This window comes from Camelus dromedarius, chromosome 9 (assembly GCF_036321535.1).
Source record: "Camelus dromedarius isolate mCamDro1 chromosome 9, mCamDro1.pat, whole genome shotgun sequence".
Lineage (NCBI taxonomy): Eukaryota > Metazoa > Chordata > Mammalia > Artiodactyla > Camelidae > Camelus > Camelus dromedarius.
In genome coordinates this window covers 32,411,155-32,433,000 of record NC_087444.1, presented here as the reverse complement: position 1 = coordinate 32,433,000, position 21,846 = coordinate 32,411,155, and the positions used below count along the sequence as shown (strand labels likewise).

At 44.5% G+C, this 21,846-nt stretch overlaps 1 protein-coding gene across 1 annotated transcript in view; it reads left to right on the top strand.

The window, feature by feature from the left end:
* Positions 1 to 21,846, top strand: part of HYDIN (HYDIN axonemal central pair apparatus protein) — a 374,065-nt gene that overhangs the window by 285,271 nt on the left and 66,948 nt on the right. Inside the window, exons 40-48 of the mRNA XM_064489991.1 lie at positions 1,802 to 1,981; positions 2,455 to 2,628; positions 5,020 to 5,190; positions 8,114 to 8,331; positions 13,554 to 13,691; positions 14,359 to 14,542; positions 16,258 to 16,399; positions 18,274 to 18,433; positions 19,309 to 19,923. Coding sequence (XP_064346061.1) covers positions 1,802 to 1,981; positions 2,455 to 2,628; positions 5,020 to 5,190; positions 8,114 to 8,331; positions 13,554 to 13,691; positions 14,359 to 14,542; positions 16,258 to 16,399; positions 18,274 to 18,433; positions 19,309 to 19,923 — 1,982 coding nt within the window. The remainder of the gene's footprint in view (positions 1 to 1,801; positions 1,982 to 2,454; positions 2,629 to 5,019; positions 5,191 to 8,113; positions 8,332 to 13,553; positions 13,692 to 14,358; positions 14,543 to 16,257; positions 16,400 to 18,273; positions 18,434 to 19,308; positions 19,924 to 21,846) is intronic.

The window sequence follows — 21,846 nt, the reverse complement described above, 5'->3', positions numbered from 1 at the left end:
CATCCTGGAAATGCACCCTCCCTGTTCTTACTTGCTCTCTTCTTCTGTGTGACAGTTGTCACATGTCCTTTATTTATACCTGCCTCTCCCTAGGCAAGAAGCCCCCATAAAGGCAGTGATCATGGATCCCCGATGTAAACCCAGGGCATGGACCAGCACCTGATCCATCACAGTGGCCTGATAAATGTGCTATAAGAGTGAATGAGTGAATGAAGTCCATTTTCTTGCCCTTGTGCTTGTGTTGTTGTATCTCAAGGAGATAGGAGCTAACCAGAGAACACTACTTTTCCCTAAAAGGAGATGAGAGAAGAAGGCTGCCTCTCCACCCATAGTCATTGAGCATATTAGTTCACTAAAACGGCCATCGCAAATACCACAGACTGGGGGACTTAAACAAAGGAAACTCATTTTCTCATAATTCTGGAGGCTAGAAGTCCAAGATCAAGGTGTTGGTTGGGGCTGTTTTCTTTTGAGCCTCACTCCTTGGCTTGTGGATGGCTCTCTTCCCCCTGTGTGTTAACAAGGACTTCCCTCTGTGTGTGCCTATGTCCTAATCTCCTCTTTTAAGAACACCAGTCATACTGGATTATGGATGGATCGGGACACTCATATGACCTCATTTTAACTTAATTGCCTCTTTAAAGGCCCTACTTCAAATAGTCACATTCTAGCATACTGGGGTGGGGAGGTGGGGTGTGGGGGTAGCTAAGATTTCAACAAATGAATTATAGGAACCAATTAAGCCCATAACATACACCCATTATATTCTGAGCACTGATCTGCAATGCTGGAAGGAAGATCAGTGAAACCAGCCTGTGCCTCTGAGAGCTCACAGTCAGGAAGGGGGTTGGGGGACAGACCTTTACACTCAGGAGTGCCTGGCAGCCGAGGCAGAGAGCCACAAGAGGACTTAGTAAGGGCCCTGTCGTTCTCATCCCTGTCCTACATGCTATGGTCGTGGGCTCAGTTTTCCATCTGGCCCGTCAAAAGGTGGTCTAGAGCCAGGACCTGAGGGTCAGTGGGAGCCCAGGGAGGCGCTCACTCTGCTTCTCGGCAGCACATCTCTGAGTATCTGCTCTCTCTGCTCTCATCGAGTACCCTGTCCTCCTCTGCTTCCAGACAACAACCGGGGAAGGCGAGCAGCTCCAAGTCATGTCACTGCCATTCCCAGGAGAGCTGCAGCCTCTGCAACTCAAATCTGAAGTTAAACAAAGAGGATGTCTTGGCCCCAGGGTAGAGCAGAGTCACCTTGTACAGTGACAGCCTGACATACTCACTGAAAGTCTGTGGAATAGGGGCAAGGAGGAGGGTGCGGAGCAGATAAAGTAGTAGATGTGCTTAACAATCACATGGAGAAATGTTCATGATAGATTGAGGGGGAAAGCAGCCTACAAACTGGTATGTACAGCATGATGCCAGCTTCAGTTTTGAAAAATTAAAAATCTGAGAGGTTGCAGCTCTCTGACACTGGTATCATAAAATTAAACTGCAATTCCTCTGTTACCATTTCTTTGCCTATCAGTATCTCTTTCTGAAGCTAAATTTTATCATTTTTTGCTCTTTTGAATTTCCTAAATTTTCTGGAACAAATGTATCATTTTGATTTTTTTTTTTAATGTTAAAATGTAGCAACACACTGCAGCAGGCTGACTGCAGTTCTTATTTCTTTGGGTGAGATAGTCTAGGGTGATGGGAACCAGTTCAGCGATTCTTCTCTTTGTCTCTCTTTCCTTTTCTGCCCCATCTCCTTGGTCCCCCTCCGAACTCTTCCTGTGTGTTTTCATCCTTTACTCTCTGGCAGAAGAGGACGATGGGCCCTCGTCAGAACAGGGAACCTCTGCCAGCACGAAGAGGACCTCACTTAGCCAAGGGATCTCTGTCACATCCAACCTGGAAGAGCGGCACATCCCAGTGGTCGAGTCCAAGACTTACCCAGATGAAGAGGAAGATGAGGAAAGCCTGGAAAAAATCATGTTTCAAAGTAACCAAGCATTTTAACGTTTTGGTACCAGTTCTCTCTAAGCAGACGCAGGAAGGCTGTTCAGTGCCTTTCCATAAAACGCATCCTTCTAGCACTATTATGTGTTAATGCTATGATGTGAATATGATGCCATCATTTATTTAGCCATTTCCCTTGGTGTTGCAAATTCAGCTAGTTTCCAGTATTATTTTTCAGCAGGAGAGGTTCCCCAAAATGGAATTAAGAGTCAAAAAGTATCTGTATTTTCAATCCTAGTAACTGTGCACAAAGAATTAGCCAAAAGGGGGCACTCTCATACACTACAGGGGAGTGAGGACTGTGGCAATATCTCCAACAGATTATGTTTGTCATCTTAAAGCAACAAAGTTTGATAAGAAAAAGTCGTCCCCATTTCCATCAGGACCCATGTGAATTCTGGGTGTGTCAACATGCATGCACATGCACACATGTGCACATGTATTTTTAATTTTCAGCTGAAAAGATTCAAAGCATTGAAAGCCACTCTGCGGAAGAGGTTGGAGAAGTAGAAAACAACCCAGTGAGCAAGGCCATCGCTCGCCACCTGGGCATTGACATTTCTGCAGAAGCCCGCCTGGCCAAGAACCGGAAGGGTATTGCCATCATTGTCCATGGGACGCCCTTATCAGGTATGCACCACCCTCAGGGCACACACCTTTTGGGTTTATGGTAAAGTTTGGACATGTAATTTTTGAGGGCATAAAAGGCTCTTTTCTTTTAAATTTATATACCAAAGGATTATCTTCAAGTTGTTAAACTTTCAACTTTTGAGATACAGGGTTAGAGAAAGAGTGAGGACATCTCATTTTTAATTAGTACATCTTCAAATTGTTGGAGCTGGTATTCTTTCAATAATTTAATAACATTAAAGTATTAAAGAAAAACCCAAGGCATTAAGTTACTCAAAAAGAGAGGAGGAAAAATATGTGCAAAAACCTTTGATCTGTCAATATTACTTCTAAAAATTTATCTTAAGAAGATACTTAATCATGTGGACAAAGATGAGCTACATGATTGTTCACTGCAACATTGTTTACCATACTAAAAATCTATTCATTCGTTATGGAGGGGTCTAGTTAATTAACCCATAGTATGGTCATGTGGTGAATTACATCACCGTTAAAAACAGTGTCTTGTAACAGACTCACAGACATAGAAAACAAACTTATGGTTACCAGGGGGGAAGGGGTGGGAGGGGATAACTTGGGAGTTGGAGATTTGCAGATACTGACTGGTATATATAAAAATAGATAAACAAGTTTATACTGTATAGCACAAGGAACTATATTCAATATCTTGTAATAGCTTATGGTGAAAAAATATGAAAACAAATACATATATGTTCATGTATGACTGAAGCATTGTGCTGTACCCTAGAAATTGACACAATATTTTAAACTGACTATACTTTAATTTAAAAAAAGATTTAAAAAAAAAAACAGTGTCTTGTACCTCCATGTTCATAGCAGCATTATTCACATTAGCCAGAAGGCTATGAGTGGATAAACTAAATGTGGTGCAATGGAATATTATTCACTCATAAAAATGAAAGGAATTCTCACACATGCTACACCACAGGTGAACCTTGAAGACATTATGCTAAGTAAAATAAGGAAGACATAAAAGAATAATTACTGTATGATTCCATTTATATAAGGTACCTAGAGTAGTCATATTCATAGAGACAGGAAGTAGAATGGTGGTTTCCAGAGGGTAAGGAAAGGAAGGAAGGAGAGGTTATTGTTTAATGGGTACAGAGTTTCCATTTGAGAAGATGTAAAACTGCTGGAGATGGACAGTGATAATAGTTGCACAACACTGTGAGTATACTTAGCAACTTAACTATAAACCTAAGAAAAGTTAACATGGTCAATTTTGAATGTATACTATCACTATAAAAAAAAAAACAGTGCCATAGAAGTATATAGCATGAACAGAAAAATGTTTATGATATACTGTTTTAAGTAAGGAAAAAATGCCATACTTACAATTTGCAATCTATATTAATTTTCTATTGCTACTATAACAAATAACCACAAATTTAGTGGCTTAAAACAATGCAGACTTACTTTGTTACAGTGCTGGAGCTCAGAAGTCTAAAATAGGTCCACAGGCTGCATTCTTTCTGGAAACTATAGGGGAGAATCCATTTCGTTGCCTTTTCTAGTTTCTAGAAACATTACCTGCATTCCTTGGCCCATGGCCCCTTCCTCCATCTTCAAAACTAGCATCATAACATCTTCTGGTCCCCTTCTCTTTCCTTTTGTCATCACATCACCTGTCTTACTCCAACCATCCAGCTGCTCTCTCGTAAGGACCTTGTGGTTACGTTGGGCCCACCCAGATAATCCAGGATAATCTCCCACAGCAAGATCCTTAATTTAATCACCCCTACAATATCCCTTTACCATATAAGGTAACATATTCACAGGTTCCAGGGTTTAGGCTGTGGACATCTTTGGGGCCATTCTACACCCTACCACATAAACCATTTCTTTTTTATAAGAAATACAAATAAAATAGTTACATATGCATACTTAGCAGCCATATGCTATCTGTAATCTCTCTGGATGAACAAAGTATGGATTTTTTTTCCTTTTCTTCTGTTATTTCTACACTTTCTTTTTTTTAATGAATAGTTATTTGGGAATGAGAAAAAAATCGGTACAAGTTATTCTTTAAATTGTCTTCTCCTTAGAATTAGAGACAGTAAGAGCTCCAAGATTTTTTTAATCATCTGATCAAGTCACTTTTTAAACTGAGGAGAAAATCCAGAGAGAATGTGGGTTGCCACAGCACATGGCACATCAGTGGTAGAATTAGGACCAGAATCCACAGTCCTGACTCCTGGCTCAGGTCTTCCCTCTTTTTTCTGCTGCCACCTCTGACCACACGAGAGACTTAGAGGCAGAACACTTGGAAAGATCACTTTACAGGAGCCTCTGTTCTAGAAGCTTCTTAGGTCTGAGACACTGAGCAAATGAGAGCCATGAAATTCAACCCCCTGACCTCTTTTGTAGGAAAGTCAGCCACCGCAGTCAGCTTGGCCAAGTACTACAGTGCAGCCTGCTTGAACATCGACTCCATTGTGCTGGAAGCCATCTCCGACAGCAACAACATTGAGGGGATCCGGGCCCGTGAGCTCTGCATCAGGGCCGCCATAGAACAGTCCATGAAGGAAGAGGAGTCTGGTGAGAGCCGTTTCCCCTGACCTTTGGTGCTAAGTAGCCCTTACCGCCCTGTTCATGCCTGTCTTCTCTGTTTCCCCAGTGAGCTTCTCCCCAACAGCTCGGCTGTGGTTGGGTTCCAATAAGCATAATTTGGGGTTGTTTTCATGGAACTGGCTTTGAAGGAGCAGGAGAATGTTGATAGGTAAACATGAAGATAAGGACATTCCAGACCAAGAAAGATGGGAAGCTGATAGTAAATTAGAGGTGAGAAGGCAGTTTGAGGCCAATCGTAGTTGACCTGGATGCCAAGATTAGGAATTTGGATTTTATTTTGAAGAAAAAAAGGAGTTGGTCAGTTTTCATCCTATGGGAGAAATGGTCAGAAAGCCACAGTAGGAAACTAGCTCTTGTAATGTCTTATAAAGGAAGCAATAGTGAAGTTGAAGATGAGTGGGGCTGGGCCAGCTGACCTGATAGCCACCTGCGTGGCAGGGAATTGAAGGAAGGGGAGTCATTCAAAGTGGTCACATCAAGATGTCCAGTCACAGAAACCAGGAAGAGAGTTGTATCATTTACCAAGGTAGGGAATAGGGGAGGAAGAGAAAGTTGCTGGAGAGAAACATTAACTGAGTTTTAAACCCCATAGTAGTGAAGCCTTACCTACCAGAGGTTAGGAATCTTGGCTCCCTCGAGTCCTCTAAGGACCTACAATGTTGTGCAATGGGAAAATCTATTGAATATAAAGCAGCATACCTGCTCAGAGCAGAATCGTTTTTATATAAATATTCAGAATAGTATGATATCATTCCTGATAGCATACCATGCCTGCTGAACAGGTGCTGAGGCCTGAGACAGTAGGTTGATAAAACTGGCTGGGGCTTTCAGGGTGTCCCCTTCCCTCAATACCTCTGCATGGGATGCTTAGGGAAATGGAAGACTCTTTGCTGGGATGATAAGAGAAATAGCTCTTTAGTGGTATTGTTGCAGAAAAATGTGTTACAGCTCACTTGTGACAGCAACCTGGATCCGGGCGAGAGACCAAGCAGCACTCTGAGAGTTGGAGAACTCAGGTTTCTTACGCCAGCGGGCCCAGACAAGTTAACACTTTAAGCTCTGGACGCTATCTGTAGGTTTACACAGGCTTTTATAGGCTGCCGGTTTTACACTTTGCAACATCATATGCAAATAGAGTATAACAGAACTTGACCAACCAGGAACAAGCTTTATAGAAATAGACCAATCAGGAGTGAGAGAAATAACCAATCAGGAGTGAGGGGAATGGACCAGTCAGGAGTGAGAGAAATAACCAATCAGGAGTGAAGGAAATAACCAATCAGAAGTGAGCTCAGGGAACCAATAGAATTTTAGGGGCAATAAGCCGTTTCAGAGGCAAAAAGTGAGATAGAGCCTCTGGGCCAGGGAACCGGATGGTGCCGGCACAAGAGTAGTGGCCTTGCTTGGGGTTCCTGCCGGTCTTTTTATGGGGCTTCTCGCCTCAGTATAAGGGAGAAAAATAATTTTCTCTCTCTTCTTCTGAGTTCTTGGCTGAGAGCCTTGTAATAAAAGACAGATTAACAAGAGAAAAACAAGTTTATTGACATGTTTACTTCACATATACAGGAGAGATACTCAGGGAAAAAAATGGATGGCTTTAGAATTCAGAATTAAATACCATCGTAACAGGGAAAAGGGAGGCAGGTGTAGTCTTCTTAGGGGAGGGTAATGGTTTTTAGGAAAGATGGAGGGACCCTTAAGAAAATGGATGGGGAGGTATGATTGTGATAAAGTTTGTCTGAGTGTGGTGTTGGCTTCTAGTCTTTCCTGTGATAAGAGTCAGTCTTCCTGGTTAATAGAATTCCCAAGGAAGGGATTTGTCACAATTGAGGTGCTTTTGAAGGCTCCATCTTGAGCCAGATTAGGAGGGTTCAGAGAAAGCCGTTCCCTGCATTTGCTGTTTTTCAAGTGCCTGCAGCTCAAAATAATCAATGTGCCAGAGCAGCAGTTTGAGGTGGTGTATCTTGAACTCCTATAGCCATATTTTGGGGTGGCATATTCTGTTACCCTTTAGGGGGAACCCCAAGCTGCATCATAATTCTGTTCCTCTGTTCTCTTAGATTTTGTGTTTCTTTTTCTTTCAAATAAACTACATTTCACAGAGGTCTTTGGAGCTATGTTAATGTCCTTTGACCAATCATGAATTTGGGATCCCTGAGAAAGTAATGTCAAGCTGAAGGCATAATTCAGGGAGACAGGACTTGCCATTGTCACTGGGGGGCTTGGAGGGGCAGGAGCTTATCACAAAGGCGAAAGGCACTCTAGCAAGAGTTTTTTGGGACAGCTCTCATGGAAATCCTTTTAAATAATTACATCAATTTGCTGATTCTGAAAGGGAGCTTTTCAGTGGGTGGGAGTGCTTAGGGGTGGTGATCTGATTGGAATAGAGGGCACGGATGAAACTAAGAAATTAATCTTGAAGCCATGTTTGCCAGCAGGAACACTGCTATTACTTGGCCTGTCTGTACCTCTGAGCGGCTCTGCTATGGCAGCAGAGAATGCCTGACCAACTGGTATCACTGCTGCCTAGAAACACAAAAGTTCGGGTGTTAGGTTTCCAGGGCAGGCAGGGCTGTAGTACACCAGTGGTTTCAGAAATGATTGCCCTCAGGGCTGGAGGAGAAAGTGAGGCAGACTAATGTGGGATCCACTGGGAAGATGGGCAGTGAAGAGCCCGGGACTCCAGGCCAGGCTCTGCACTCACCCATGGTCATTATCATCTATCCTCAGTGGGCGGAGCCCCTTCCCCCAGCCCTGCTCAGCCAGCTGTAGATGGAGACAGCTTTGTATTCCTCAAAAGAATCACACTAGGTTTCAGCGTGCCATCTTCACCTTTACTTCCTAATCGTCCTAAGGTGACTTTTAATATAGACCTACTCTTTCCATGTAGCCCAGGAGGCTGCTGCTTTGAGCCAAAATGCCATGGGCCAAATCCGACTGAGCAGTGAGACCCTGGGCAAGTTAACTTCAGAATCCACTCTGGTAACTCCCGAAATTAAACCTGCCAAGACAGTACGTGGGAGCGTGCTGATCACCAAAAGCAAGACAGAGAGCCACGGCTCTGGGTCTCAGAAGCAGCATCACCAGCACTCATCTGAAACACCACAGGTATAAATCAGGGCTCCCCAGAAGGAGGGTTAGGTTCCTTCCCCTTCCTCCTCCTTTTTCTCCTCCTCCTCCTCCTTCCTGGCATCCTGCAACCAAGTCAGCACAACTTCTTTCCATGAATGTAAGTTGTAGGAGGGCTGCAGTGGAGTCTTGGAATGTAATAAAGAATTCAGAGTTTGAGCCTCATGCTGAGGGACTTCAAGAACAATCTCGGCAGAATAGCAGGTGCTGAGCCTGACAGTAGGTGGCACTGTGAGAGACAGGTGGGTGATGAGTTGTCAGTGGGAAAGCAGAGTGAAATGAGTGTTGGGTTCTAAGATAACGGAAAGAAAGGGGAAAAAAGATCAGGTAATCATTAGAGGAGCAAACCCAAGGTCAAGAGAGTTCTTTCTCTGAAAGGACATGGAGGCACAAACAGGTCTCTAAAGACAGAAACTCCTGGAGAAGTACAAGGTGAGAGAGAGAATGAGATTCCAGGAGGAAACAGGGAGGACAGGATTAAGCACAGTTGCAGGAAATGGGAGCCATCTTCCTCTAGAGTCAAAAAGGTAAAAACAGATACAGCTACATGTAGGGGAAGCAGAGTGGAGAACAGAGTTTGGAGAAGGTTTTGCTGAATGGCTCTAAGATGTATGCAGGATGTCTGGTCTTTGTAGGCAGTGTTGAGGAAGTTGGGTTACAGAGCTTGCTTGAGGAGAGTCGCCAAGCACTGATGTGTCCACTGTGAGGAATAGAACCAGAAACTGATGATGGATAAAAGAAAAGATGGCTGAGAATGCTGATGGCCTGGCCAAGATGTGAAGCCATAACTTCACAGTTGTAAGATTTCTCTAATCTCTATTCTGCCCCTGGAAGCCCTTATTCAGAGGCAGAGAGAGACATTGTCATCATTGCAGGGGTCGGGGTGTACTCAGAACAAGGAGCAAGGGAGTTGAGAGTAGCATCAGTATGGGAAGTCCAGCCTAGGTGGAGAAGGAATTAAAAGAAGGACAATAGAATGAAGAGAAACAGGAAAAGTGAAAGGGTCTATGAGTCTTGTTTCAGTCTGTGTGCCGTAGGGGGGATAGGAGAGATGGACATTTCAGAGAAGTTTGCTGAGGTAAATGGAGCAGAGGTGAAGTTCCTTGTCAGAGAGGAGGCTCGCATGAGTTGGATGCAGCAGGTGAATGGAGGGTTGGTGGGGCAAGTGGATGTTAGAGCATTGGATAGGGTAGGTGGATGCAGTGGAGGTCAAGGTCTTTGTGTAAAAGGAAGTATGATGGTTATATGGGGCATCCATGAGGTAGAATTTGTGCCAGATTTTTTCACACGATCTTCACTTCAGTTGCATGTTCTTCTAACATCTTGAAAACTGAAACCATTGGTTCAATTTCTTTTGCAATAATCATCCTTTTAATCTTCTTATCCAAGATTTAATATGATGTTATTTACATAGATGTTTATGGAGGAACTGAAAGCCATATAGTTTTATTAAATACAGTGTCTTGAGAAATGATTTTCTTTGGTTTGTTTCTACCCATCTGGACAGTAAAGTCAGGGTTTTTAGAATATATCAGAGGCAACAGAAATTCCCAATTCTGACTCCAATCCCCCTTCACTAAATAGGGAACTTAAAAACCTGCTCAAGATCATAGTAGAAATCAGAGCTCACAGATGCTACTCACCCCCATATGTGGCTTCCTGCATTGCTCCAGAGTGACAGGAGTCAAACGGTTGGACAACTGCCACCTCGTTTTACCTGTTACCTTGCTTTACCCAAAATGGCTGTTTGGTTTTCGTGAAGCTCTCCTAAAGCATGAACTCTCTAATGACCAAAAATTTAATCATGTTGCAAATGGGAAGAAATGTGTAATATGTCATGTAATGAAGATATTACCTGTAATATAAGGGCATTTATTTATAAATCACCTTGTTCCAGGAAAGCACCAGTAAGAAGTCCTGATCTTTTGAATGATAATTAATCCAACACCCTGGCTTCTCAGTTCCGTGGCCTCCTTGGCTACTCACTACCGTGGTCATATTCTAGACCTCATTAATCATTTCCCATAAACTGCAAGATCTCTAAATCACACATCCTACTTTCTGACAACCATCTTCTAACTTTCCAGATGACTTATTCTGGTAAGTAATTGGTCCCACTGAAACCTCCAATCCACATCTTCACTGTGTACCAAACCCCTTCATTTCCTTTCATACTCAGTTTGGATTCTTCCATCCCCACTTGCTCCCTGGCCCCTTCCCCTTCATTGCGCTCTCCAAGCAGAACTTCAGCCTTGGTGAACCCAATTCTCCACTTCCTCCATGTAGGGCAGCTGAACATAGCTGGAGAAAATCCCCATCCCTCCTGAATGGTCTTAATTTAAATTTAAGACCACAAATTTCAAGTGGCCTTGTTGGTCTGACCTAGTAAATTTGCCGTCTATCTCTTTAAGACATTTATTGCTGTCATCACTCTCCAAGCCTCTAAGAGACCTTCCTCTTCCTCATTCTCAGGTGATGGTCTCTCTTCTGGCTTCATGGAGGGTGCAGCAACAACCAGAAGACAACCACCTCTCTACCACCAAATCTACTAGCCAGACTTCTTTCTAACCCAGTGCTGTGCCTTCCCTGCACCTGAGTACTTGCCCCACTCTCATCCAAAGCTGATCCCTGTGCAAGTACACTGGACCCCACCCATTCTCTCTTACTCACAGGCTAAATTCCTGCAGTCGTCCCCATTCTCTCATTTGTTTTTCCCCATCTGTTTGCTGAGTCCTTCCTATCATCATCTATGCATGCTGTGTTACCTCCCATCTATGAAAATACTTTCCCATGACCCCAGGTTTCCCCTACAGGTATCATCTCTCAGCTCCTCTCCACAGCTATTCCTCCAAAGAACTCCTCGTCCTCACCATCCTCTCTTCTACCTATTCCAATGTGCCTTTGTTCTCACCACTCCACTGGCTACTCTTCTCAAGATCATTAACATTCATCTTGCCCAATCCAGTGGCCAATTTTCTGTCACCCCCCTCAAGGGACCTCTTTGGCAGCTGATGACCCCCTCCTCCTGGAAGCACTGTCTTCCCTGGGCTTTCAGAACTCCATACTCTTCTACTTGTCCATCTAACTCATTAGTGACTCCCTCCACTCCTGCAGCTTCTCCATCTCCTCCAGATTCCTAGTTTTTCTGAGTAGATGACCTTTTCTTTATAGACGATCTCATCCAGTTCATTACTTAAATACTTAAATATTTTCAGCATACCTAGGACTCTTAAATTTCTATCTCCAGCACTAATTTCTCCCCAAGCTCAGGTTCATATATCCAAACTCACATTAAATATCTCTATTGAATGGCTTAGAGACGTCTCAAAATTTATATGTCCAAAAATTGATACTTGCTTCCCCCTCCAAAAAAAGAAAAACAAAACAAATTAAGTCAATAAAATTATTCTTCTCTTAGTCTTTCCTGTCTTTATAACTTCACCATTTTCCAACTTGCTCAGTCATTCTTTTTTTTTTATCTTTTTTTTATTGAGGTATAGTCAGTTTACAATGTTGTGTCATTTTCTGGTGTACAGCATAATGCTTCAGTCATACATGAATATACACATATTCATTTTCATATTTTTTCACCATAAACTACTACAAGATATTGAATATATTTCCCTGTGCTATACAGTATAAACTTGTTTATCTATTTTATATATACCAGTCAATATCTGCAAATCTTGAACTCTCAGTTTATCCCTTTCCACCTCTCCCCTCTGGCAACCACAAGTCTGTATTCTATGTTTGTAAGTCTGTTTCTGTTTTATATATAAGTTCATTTGTCTTTGTTTTTTTAGATTTTAGATTTTTTTTAGATTATGTGAGTGATATCATATGGTGATTTTCTTTCTCTTTCTGGCTTATTTCACTTAGAATGACATTCTCCAGGGCCATCCATGTTGCTGCAAATTCATTATTTTATTATTTTTTATGGCTGAGTAGTATTCCATTGTATAAATATACAACAGCTTCTTTATCCAATCATGTGTCAATGGACATTTAGGTTGTTTCCATGTCTTGGCTGTTGTAAATAGTGCTGCTATGAACATTGGGGTGCAGGTGTCTTTTTGAAGTAGGGTTCATTCTGGATATATGCCCAGGAGTGGGATTGCTGGGTCATATGGTAAGTTTGTTTTTAGTCTTCTGAGGAATCTCCATACTGTTTTTCACAATGGCTGCATCAAACTGCATTCCCACTAACAGTGTAGGAGGGTTCCCTTTTCTCCACACCCTCTTCAAGGAGTCATTCTTGATGCCTCTCTTTCTTTCACATCCCATCCCAAATCCTATTGGCTCTACTTCCAAAATATATCCTGCATCAGCCACTTTTCCCCACTTCCACCATGTCTGTCCTCGTCCCTGCCACTGTTATCTGCCTTGATCACAGAGAAGTATAACTAACCTTCCTACTTCCATTCTCGTCACCTCCTGCAGCAAGTAGAGCGGTCTTTTAAAAATAAAAAGCAGATCATTTGTCTGCCTAAAACATGCCAACAACTTCCCATGATACTTGGAATAAAATTCAGATTGCTTACCAGCCTACAAGCTCTGCATATTGTGGCCCAACTATGTCTTTGACTTTCAGCCTGAGCATCTTCCCCATTGTTCACTCCTCTGCAGTTGCACTGGGCTCTTGTGTGCTTTCCACATACCCACAAGCGCACTTGTGATGACAGAGCCTGCTGTTCCCTCTCAGAAAGATTCTTCTCTAAGGATCTCGTCTCTTGTAGCCACTGTCCAACTCTGTCATTGCTCTTTATTTCCTTACCAGATTATTTTCTCCCTTGGACTCATCATTATCTGAAATTATGTTATTGATTTGTATATTCTTGTGCTCCTTTTCTGTCTCCCCATTTGAATGCAAGGGCCATGTGGGCAGCAATATCACCAGCCTTGTTTGTGGTTGTATCCCTGGTACTGGAGGTGCTCAATAAATATTTGTAGACTGAATTAACACATGTTTGCTGTTTAGTATGTATACAAAGCACTTTCCACCGTGTTCCTTCTAGAGCATACAGTCATTGCTTAAGTGAGATAGGAATCTTCCATTTTATAATGCAATCCCCATTTTACAGATGAGGAAATGAGACCCAGGGAGATTAGATGATTCTCCTAAGGTCACATGGTTTGTAATTGTAGGAGTTGTTGGAACACCAAGCTGGATTCTAACTCCTGACTCTTCTCCCTCTTGATAGATTTCCTCCAGCCCTCTCCTCTCGGGGCCCACACAGCGCCGGCTCAGTGTCAGCGGCAGCATTGGAGGTGATACCGGGTTGGTGAGCTGCGTGCTCCCTGAGGAACTATTCACTCAGATCCTGGCCAAGCGCATACAGGTGCGTCCACCCACCTGCACAGAGCTGTAGGGCTCACAGGCCATCTTCATGCTGTGTGCTGAGATTCTGAGCCATCGCCCACACAGAGCAGCTCAGACCCAGGGCCCTTAGAGAGAAGCGATGGGTTTCCTCATCCACAACAGTCATTTACTTGTCCTTTGGATGGCAGTTGTCAGACCGTGACCCTGGCTCAGTCTGCTGCCTGAAGCCACTCACCTTGAAGGACCAGTGAGCAGAAGGTAACACATTAAACACACAAACACAGAGTCATGGCACAGCCCTATAGTGGTGTGTTAAAAATTATAACATGGAGCCATGAAAAGTTAGAAGTTTAGAGTGATGTTAATTGCTATAAAAACATGTTTTTGATATGCTTAACATGTAGTTTTTTTAAATTTCTACAGAGACAGAAAAAATCCTTTACAAATATGTATCATAAAGATCTTTCATGACTGCAAAAATGTTTTTATTTTTCTCTTTTACTTAATAACAGCACCTTGAATTTAGCAGGCAGAAGGACAGCTGAATGGGATTTTCGTCTGGGCCCAGTAGGTCTGCAGAACCAACTGCGCAGCAGCAAAAGCACCAACAAGAGAGCCAGCAACTTTCTCCGTAGAGAACACATGATCTTGTGGCCACTTTAACCATCTTCGCTCTCTGGTTTCAGCTGAGTGACTGCTACCGAGGAGTGGTGTTTGACAGTCTCGATACGCTCTTTGCTCGGAACGCGGCTACCACTCTCCTCTGCCTGCTGAAGGCCATCGGCAACCGGGAGCACATTTACGTGCTCAACATGGCCCAGGACTTCACAGCCATGAAGGCCCAGGAGAAAGCCAAAAAGGAGCAAGAAGGCAAGGCCCCTACCCTCCGGGGCTGTCCTTCCCAAGCCCCCATAGGTCTTTCCTTTAAACAGAGCTTTAGGCTTTTTTAAATGCTTCTCTGCCATGATAACCCGTTGGGCTTACATAAAACTATTACATTTACCATCTCATTGGTGCCCCACTTCTGCTGTGGAAGGTGGCTGGGAGTTCTTATTTCTACTTTGCATGTGTGGAAACTGAGACACAAGTAACCTGTTGAGAGATTAATAGAAGGAAGGATGGACCCAGCTCTTCTGACAGCAGGCACCTTCCTCTTTCCCTGACATCACACTGCATCCCTTCATCTTCTCAGTAACTACAGCCTCCTGAAGGGACCATATCACAAGTCCCATCCAGACTCAGATGACTGATTAGCTTATTGGTTTTGTTGAAGCCTACTGGGAATTTCTTGTACGACTAGAGGTGCTGATAACTTTACGAAACAATTTCTACCTTTTAGCCTCCTGTGTACTAGGCACTGCAGCAGACATTGTGTACACTTTAAATGTCTTTTTTTTCTTTTTCTTTTTATTGAAGTATAGCCCGTTTATAATGTTGTGAACTTTAAATGTCTTTAAATGACACTTTGGGTCATTTAATCTTCACAATAACCCTATGAAGGTTATTGTCCCCACTTTACAGATGAGGAAAATGAGGCTTAGAGATTTCAAAACTCTTGTAGATTTATATAGCAGATTAGTAAGGTCTTTGTAGCTCTGAACCTTTTGTTTTTTATGTCATTACACTAGTGGTCTGGAAAAAAATTTCAGTGATTGAAAAATACATAACACACACACACACACACACACACAAAGTAGTGTTAGCTTAAGTTCCCAATTTAGTCAGAAGCAGACCTAGCAAATCTTGGCCCCCAAGGGAGGAGGTGGCATTGTCCCTGGAAGGCAGAGTCCTGCTCTGGCCTGGACCTGGGATCTGTAGGGTGTGGAAGATGATTCCCCGTGGTCTGCAAATGGTTGTGTCACCTCCAGCACTTGGGTGGCATGTGTCCATAATGGGTAAAATCAATGGGTGGTAGATTACTTTCCTGTTGCCACTGTAGCAAATCCCCTCAAACGTGGCGACTTAACAGATTTATTATCTTACAGTTCTGGAGGTCAGAAGTCCTAAAACTGAGGTGTTAGCAGAGCTACGTTCCTTTGGAGGGGAGAATCCTTTTCCTTGCCTTTTCCAGCTTCCAGAGGCCTCCTGCATTCCTCGGCCCATGGCCCCCACCTCGCAGCCCTCTGACCTCTGCTTCCATTGTCACATCTTCTCTCACCCTGCTTCACTGTCACATCGCCTGCTTTGACACTGACCCTCCTGCCTCCCTCATATGGGTCTCTGTGATTCTACTGGGCCCATTCAGATAATCCAGGATAATCCTCCCAACTCAAGGCCCTTAATGTAATCAAACCTCCAAAGTCCTTTCTGCCACATAAGGTAATGTATTCACAGGTTCTGGGGGTTAGGACCTGGGCATCTCTGAGGCCCCTATTCAGTCCAACACAGATGGAAACCAGTTTTGGAACTGAATGAGTGAAAGAAATCCCACCAAACAGTAGCAATGCCAGCTGTGGTATCAGCCACCTCTCACAGTCACAGACCATCCGCAGCCTGTTTCGGCTATCAGCTTAACTGCTGGCGGACCCTGCAGCCAAAGCTGGTGAGTGACTTTTCCCTGCCTTCCTGTCTACTCCTCCACCCAGAGCACAAACGCAAGGAAGCGCTTGAGAGAGAAAAAGAACGTCTTCAAAACATGGATGAGGAAGAATATGATGCCTTGACAGAGGAGGAGAAAATCATATTCAATCAAGAAGTTCAGCAGGCCCTCCAGGAGAGGAAGAGGAGGTCAGAATCAAGGGCTGGCCAGACCAGAAGCAGTTCCACTAGGAGCAACTTCCATCAGACACGTGGCCCGACCCAGAGACTGGGGACATCCCCCTGGGGGCAGCAATGGCCATGGGGACCCAGAAGGATGACTTTGCTGAGAGAGGAAACACATATTTTGCACATCCAGGGTGCTGGATGCTGTAGCCTTTCTGGGTCGCCATTCTCCTCTCCTTCCTTCTTTCTAGGGGCACCTGGGACTGGGAGGAAGGTTATGTAATATAATGGGGGAGGGGCTTCTGGCCCCTGTGCTGTCCTGGGGCTCCTGCTGGCTCGCTGGCTCCCCCTGACAACTGTCCCCTAGGTGTGGCTCATTAACTCCTGTGCTCAGGTGTCCACAGCTGGTGACCCAGGGCCACTCTCATAACATGGGCAGGGTGGTTTCTCCCCAGAACTCGGCCATTTCTCCTCCTTCCCTGGCTGCCATCTTGGCCTTTGGTGGTGCTGTGTATCCCCTGAGGTCTGACTACCTCTCTCACTTGATCCTCGGCCTGGGAAGTTCACCAGAGACCCAGGCTCCGAAGCCAGTGCTTCCAACCACTTCTGTGCCTAACCCTGGGGACCATATGGAAATGAATGGATCCCCTCCACATCACCTAGGAGACTTGGGCCACTATCTCAGGCTATCTCAGGCACAGGTGGGCAGTGGGACATATGTCCTTTCTGCCCTCAGGTCTTCCAAAATGGCAATGGAGGGAGGTTCTATTGCCTACCCTCCCTGGGATTCCAAACACAGGAAGGGGGCAGAGCCAAGATACTTGCGTACGACTTAATCCTTCTTCTCTCCTCTCCCTCCACCTCCAGACTCCTTCCACTGATCCCAAAAGCTCTTTTATGTCCTCTACAGTATGCAGTATGCAGTATACCTTCTCCTGCATGGTCCATTGTAAACATGCCCAATTCTCCAGAGGTATGAAAACCCCAGCTCTGGGATTCCAAAGGAATCACTTTTCTTTCTCATCCAGGACATTACTTTCAGGCATTCATCTCATGGTGGACTTAGAAAATGCAAATCTGATCCTCAAAACTCAGTAGTGACTTGTTGTATCTCACACACACATACACACACACACACACACACACACACACACACACACACAGAGGAAGTGAAGTCATGATGAATCAGCTTCAGCGGGCAGAGCCACGGCAAACCAGGAACAACCAGGGGTCCCCAGAGGTCACAATAGATGGGTTTTGTATCTTCAGAAATGCTGTCTCCTCCACTCTTGTTTATACTTGGTGCCCTCTCTGCCATTAGCAGCAGAGAATCCATGGCTAAATCCACAGCAGGAAAGAAAAGAAAGAGAGGAGGAGAGGAATGTAGCTTTCAGCTCCAGCACCATGGTCCCAAGATCTTCCTGAAGGGCTGCTATTAACAACACCACTTCTTCTGGTCTGAATCTCAAACGTGACAATGTAGGAAGCCAGGCCTCATCTGCCCTGATAACATTACATTCTTTGAAAGATGCTTTTTTAAAGTGCTAACATTAAGCTTATTTCCAGCCCTTCTCTCACTCTCCTATGAAAGGAGATTGGAATAGAGACATACATTAGTTGAGTATTCCTCTTAGTTGAGCTTCAGTTAATTGGTTTTGCTGAAGGATGTTCAGAGATAGATGTGAGCCATCCTTTCCTCCTTTCCTTCTTTCTTTCTCATCCCTCCTTCCCACCCTTCTTCCTTCCTTCCTACTTACCAAGCTTTCTCTGGTTCTTTCTTTCTTTTTATACCCAAGAAAGCTCTCTGCCCCACATCCCCCGACTAGGCAATCCTAGGCAGGTGGGCACTCGGGCAGGAGGGGCTCTGAACTCAGTTTTGTCTGCCTGGTCTGATGCAGGGAGCTGGAGAGACTGGCAAGGGAGATGCATGAAAAGAAGCTACAACAGGAGCTTGAGCGGCAAAAGGAAGATGAGCTAAAACGAAAGATCAAAAAGCCAAAGCAGGGACTATTAAAGGAGGAGCCAGCCATGAGGAAACCTCAGATACCGAGCCGACAGGTAGCAGCCCTCATTCTCTCCTTAGCAAAAGTCAGGCCCAGATCTGTCCAGCACTGTAGCCAGCCAGTCAGGCTGGCATGCTTCTCCTGCAGAAAATGGACCAAATACTGTCCAGATTTTGTAGTGAAGCAGAAAGTAGAAGGAGAGGAACCTCCATTTGTTCAACACTTACTGAGTGTACAGTGCTGTGTTGTGCCTCACATAAGCCTGACATTTTGACATCTTGCCCACCCTTGGAAGTTCAGAGACAGGAACCCCATCTGAGGCTGAACAAGATGAAGTCAGACCGGTTGTGTCTGAACACAGTGCTGGCTCTCTCCACTGACCCCGCAGGCCCCTGGATGCTGCTCAATAGGCTAGTAGTAAAGATGTGCCTCTAGTGAGCCACCAAGTCAGTGTGTCCACCCCAGAGCTGAGCCTTGACAGTAGTCAAGGGAGGCGCTCCAGCCTAAGCGTGTCTTCGGGTTTATCAGCCACCAGGCTCAGCTGTCATGTCACTGCCCAAGCGGCTGGGATTGGACCATTACCCTCTGTGGCCTCTCCCCAGGAGAGGATTATTTTTGCTAATCTTTCCCTGTTGACCCTTCAGAACAGCAGCTCTCAACCAGCAGTGCACATCAGATTTGCTCTGCACCTTTTACAAAAAGGCATAGTGCTAGACCCCAGCCAGCTCTATGACAGGGAAGGACCACAGGGAGGTTATTTGGAGACAGGCCCCCACAGTGATTCTTAGGCACAGCCCTAGTGTATGTAAGAGTTGCCTGGAATCCAATGAGGCCCTTTTACAAAACAAAATGCCCTGTTGCTCTTCCTTATGTGATTTGCTCTCCCTTAAAGATCTGTTTTAAGAATATTTTATGTGTTTTGCCTTCTAGACACATACTTTCTCCAAACTAGAAGTCAAGTCAGACACAATAGAAAGAGAAGTGTCTGTTAGGGAGCAGGCAGTGGTGGAGAAGGAAGAATTGAACAAGAAGAGGAGGAACCTACTGGCAGATAGCAACACGCTTGGGTTTCCTCTTGCCCAGGAACAAGAGGACAGTGAAGGGGACCTCCCAAAGGACACTGAGAACCAAATGGCCCAGAAGTTTAAGACCTATGAGTTGACCTTCAAGGATATCCAGAACATCCTCATGTACTGGGACCGGAAGCAAGGAGTTCAGCAGCCTCACGCTGGGGCTGAGGACTTGGGCCACGATGGGGATGGAACTGACCAGCGCCAGGTTCCCTCAGGTGGGCGCAGAGGCCGCAAGGACCGGGAGAGGGAGCGCGCAGAGCGGGAGCGCCTGGAGCGGGAGCGCGCGGAGAGGGAGCGGCTGGAGAAGCTCCGAGCCCTGGAAGAACGCAGCGACACGGGAGAGGGCGAGGAGGAGGACCACGAAGGGAAGAAGGATCTGGGTGTGCCGTTCATAAACATCCAGACGCCCAACTTCGAAGGCTTGAGCTGGAAGCAGGTGCTGGAGAGTGACAAGCTTCCCAGAGCGGATCAGGTACAGACTCTTCTCCAGGATGGAGATGTAACGAACCCATCAGGTCGCCAGATAGTGATGAAGTGCTAATCGTTGGAAAGGTGTTTCAACATAAATCCTTATCCCCTTAATTCCGTTCATCTCTGTTGCTCCCTTGGATATAAGACGATAATGGCTATAAAAACCTTCTTCTGTGTGGTGAAAATCCAGAGAAAGTTCCACACATCAAAATTATACATCTAATCCGATTTAAAAGCCACCTGTACGGTTGATTTTTAATACTGACAACACTGTGTTATGGGCTGGCAAGGCAGGTGTACTCTGGGGTGAAGCAAGCACTCAACTACTCTAAAATTGCTTTCCTACAAGCTTCCCGTAGTGACAGAAATTATACTACCAGATAGCTTTTTGTTCCTAGAAACAAAAGTATTGCATATCTAGAAGCCCTTTTGGCAGTGGTTTGGAAGGGATGGTCATTAGAGCCTTTTGTTCAGGGAAAAACTTTTTTCTGTAAAACACCAGAAAATAAATATTTTAAGCTGCCTGTCACACAATCTCTGTCCCAGCCCCCAATTATATATAAATGAATGGGCATGACTCTTTCCAATACAGCCTGATTTAGAAAAGCAGGTAGCTGGCCAGATCTGACCAGGGGACCACAGTTTGCCCACCTCTGGTTTAGTTTTTGTTAGAAACTAGATGCAACTTTAGAAGGTAGAGAACAGAGCCTGGCAGGTAAGAGTTGAGGAGAGGATAGGGCTAACTCCTCAAGAGGGCGGATTTTGTTGTGATGGAGCCTCGCCTTGAGTCTGGCCTGAGTGGTCCAGGGTGGGGCAGGAAGGGGCAGACGACAGCTGAGGTCACACAGCACCAACCCCTATCATTTTACAGTTCTGCCTCAGGTCAGCCTTTGGGAAGAAATCATTGTTATTTTCTTTTTCAAAAATATCTTGTTTTATACTCATCTTGTTTTATATTCCAGAACTATAGCCAGGATGATCTTCTTGCCTTGTTTTATACTCTCCACATTCCAGGCCATAGGTTAGCCTGTTGCTGAAAGAACTCCCCATGTCTAGTAATTTAATAAGGGGTACAAATTATTCCTCCTTTTCCTCACAGACATTCTAAATCCTGGGAGTTAACTCTAGCTACATATTAGTCAGGATATATCTTCAGCTGCCTGACTGACAGAATTAGAAACACAGGATTACATGAAGATAGTTACTTGCTAGGCCCCGGCCATTTGGTCCATAGAATGAGCACTCAAGTGGGCTAATTGTTGTGATGACAGCAATTAATCTAGGGATAGCATCCTTATTCTGAGGATTTTACAAGCTGAGAAGGAAGTTGCTCCTAAATTTTCAAGCCATCTGCTCGGGAGAAAGCATGTTCATTGTAAATCAGAGGAGAGTGGGGAAGTGCTGTAGGGATAAATTACCTCTCCCTCAAGTTTCTTTTTTACTTCTCTCTTCATTCCCATCTTTTACCCCATTCCTAGAACCTTTGCTTCTTTTTTTTCTTTGTTGTATTTGACCTGCTCCAAACCTAACTTTCTTTCACTTTCAGAAAGAATACTTAAAGATAAAAGAAAAATTAACAGGTGATCTGAAAATGGATGAAACAGCTTTATACTATAGACATCAGAACTTTAACAGCTGATCTCTTGAAACAGAGATTTTTTTTTGAATGCCTACTGTGTGCTAGTCCTGTTCTGTATTGCCCTGGTTCCTGTCCTAATGGGCTTTATAGTCCAGTTGCAGAAACAGACAATTAAACAGTCACAGTGAAGTGACAAGGGTCGTGTTAAGAGAGGGAGCATGCAGCCCACAGCAAGAGCCCCAGCTGGGTCTGAGGGCCCAGAGGTCTGGAAAGTCCTGCAGAGCTGTGTCAAAGACCTTTCACAAGCTGTCCGTGACACTTACCTATTGCAGGGCATCTCCCAAG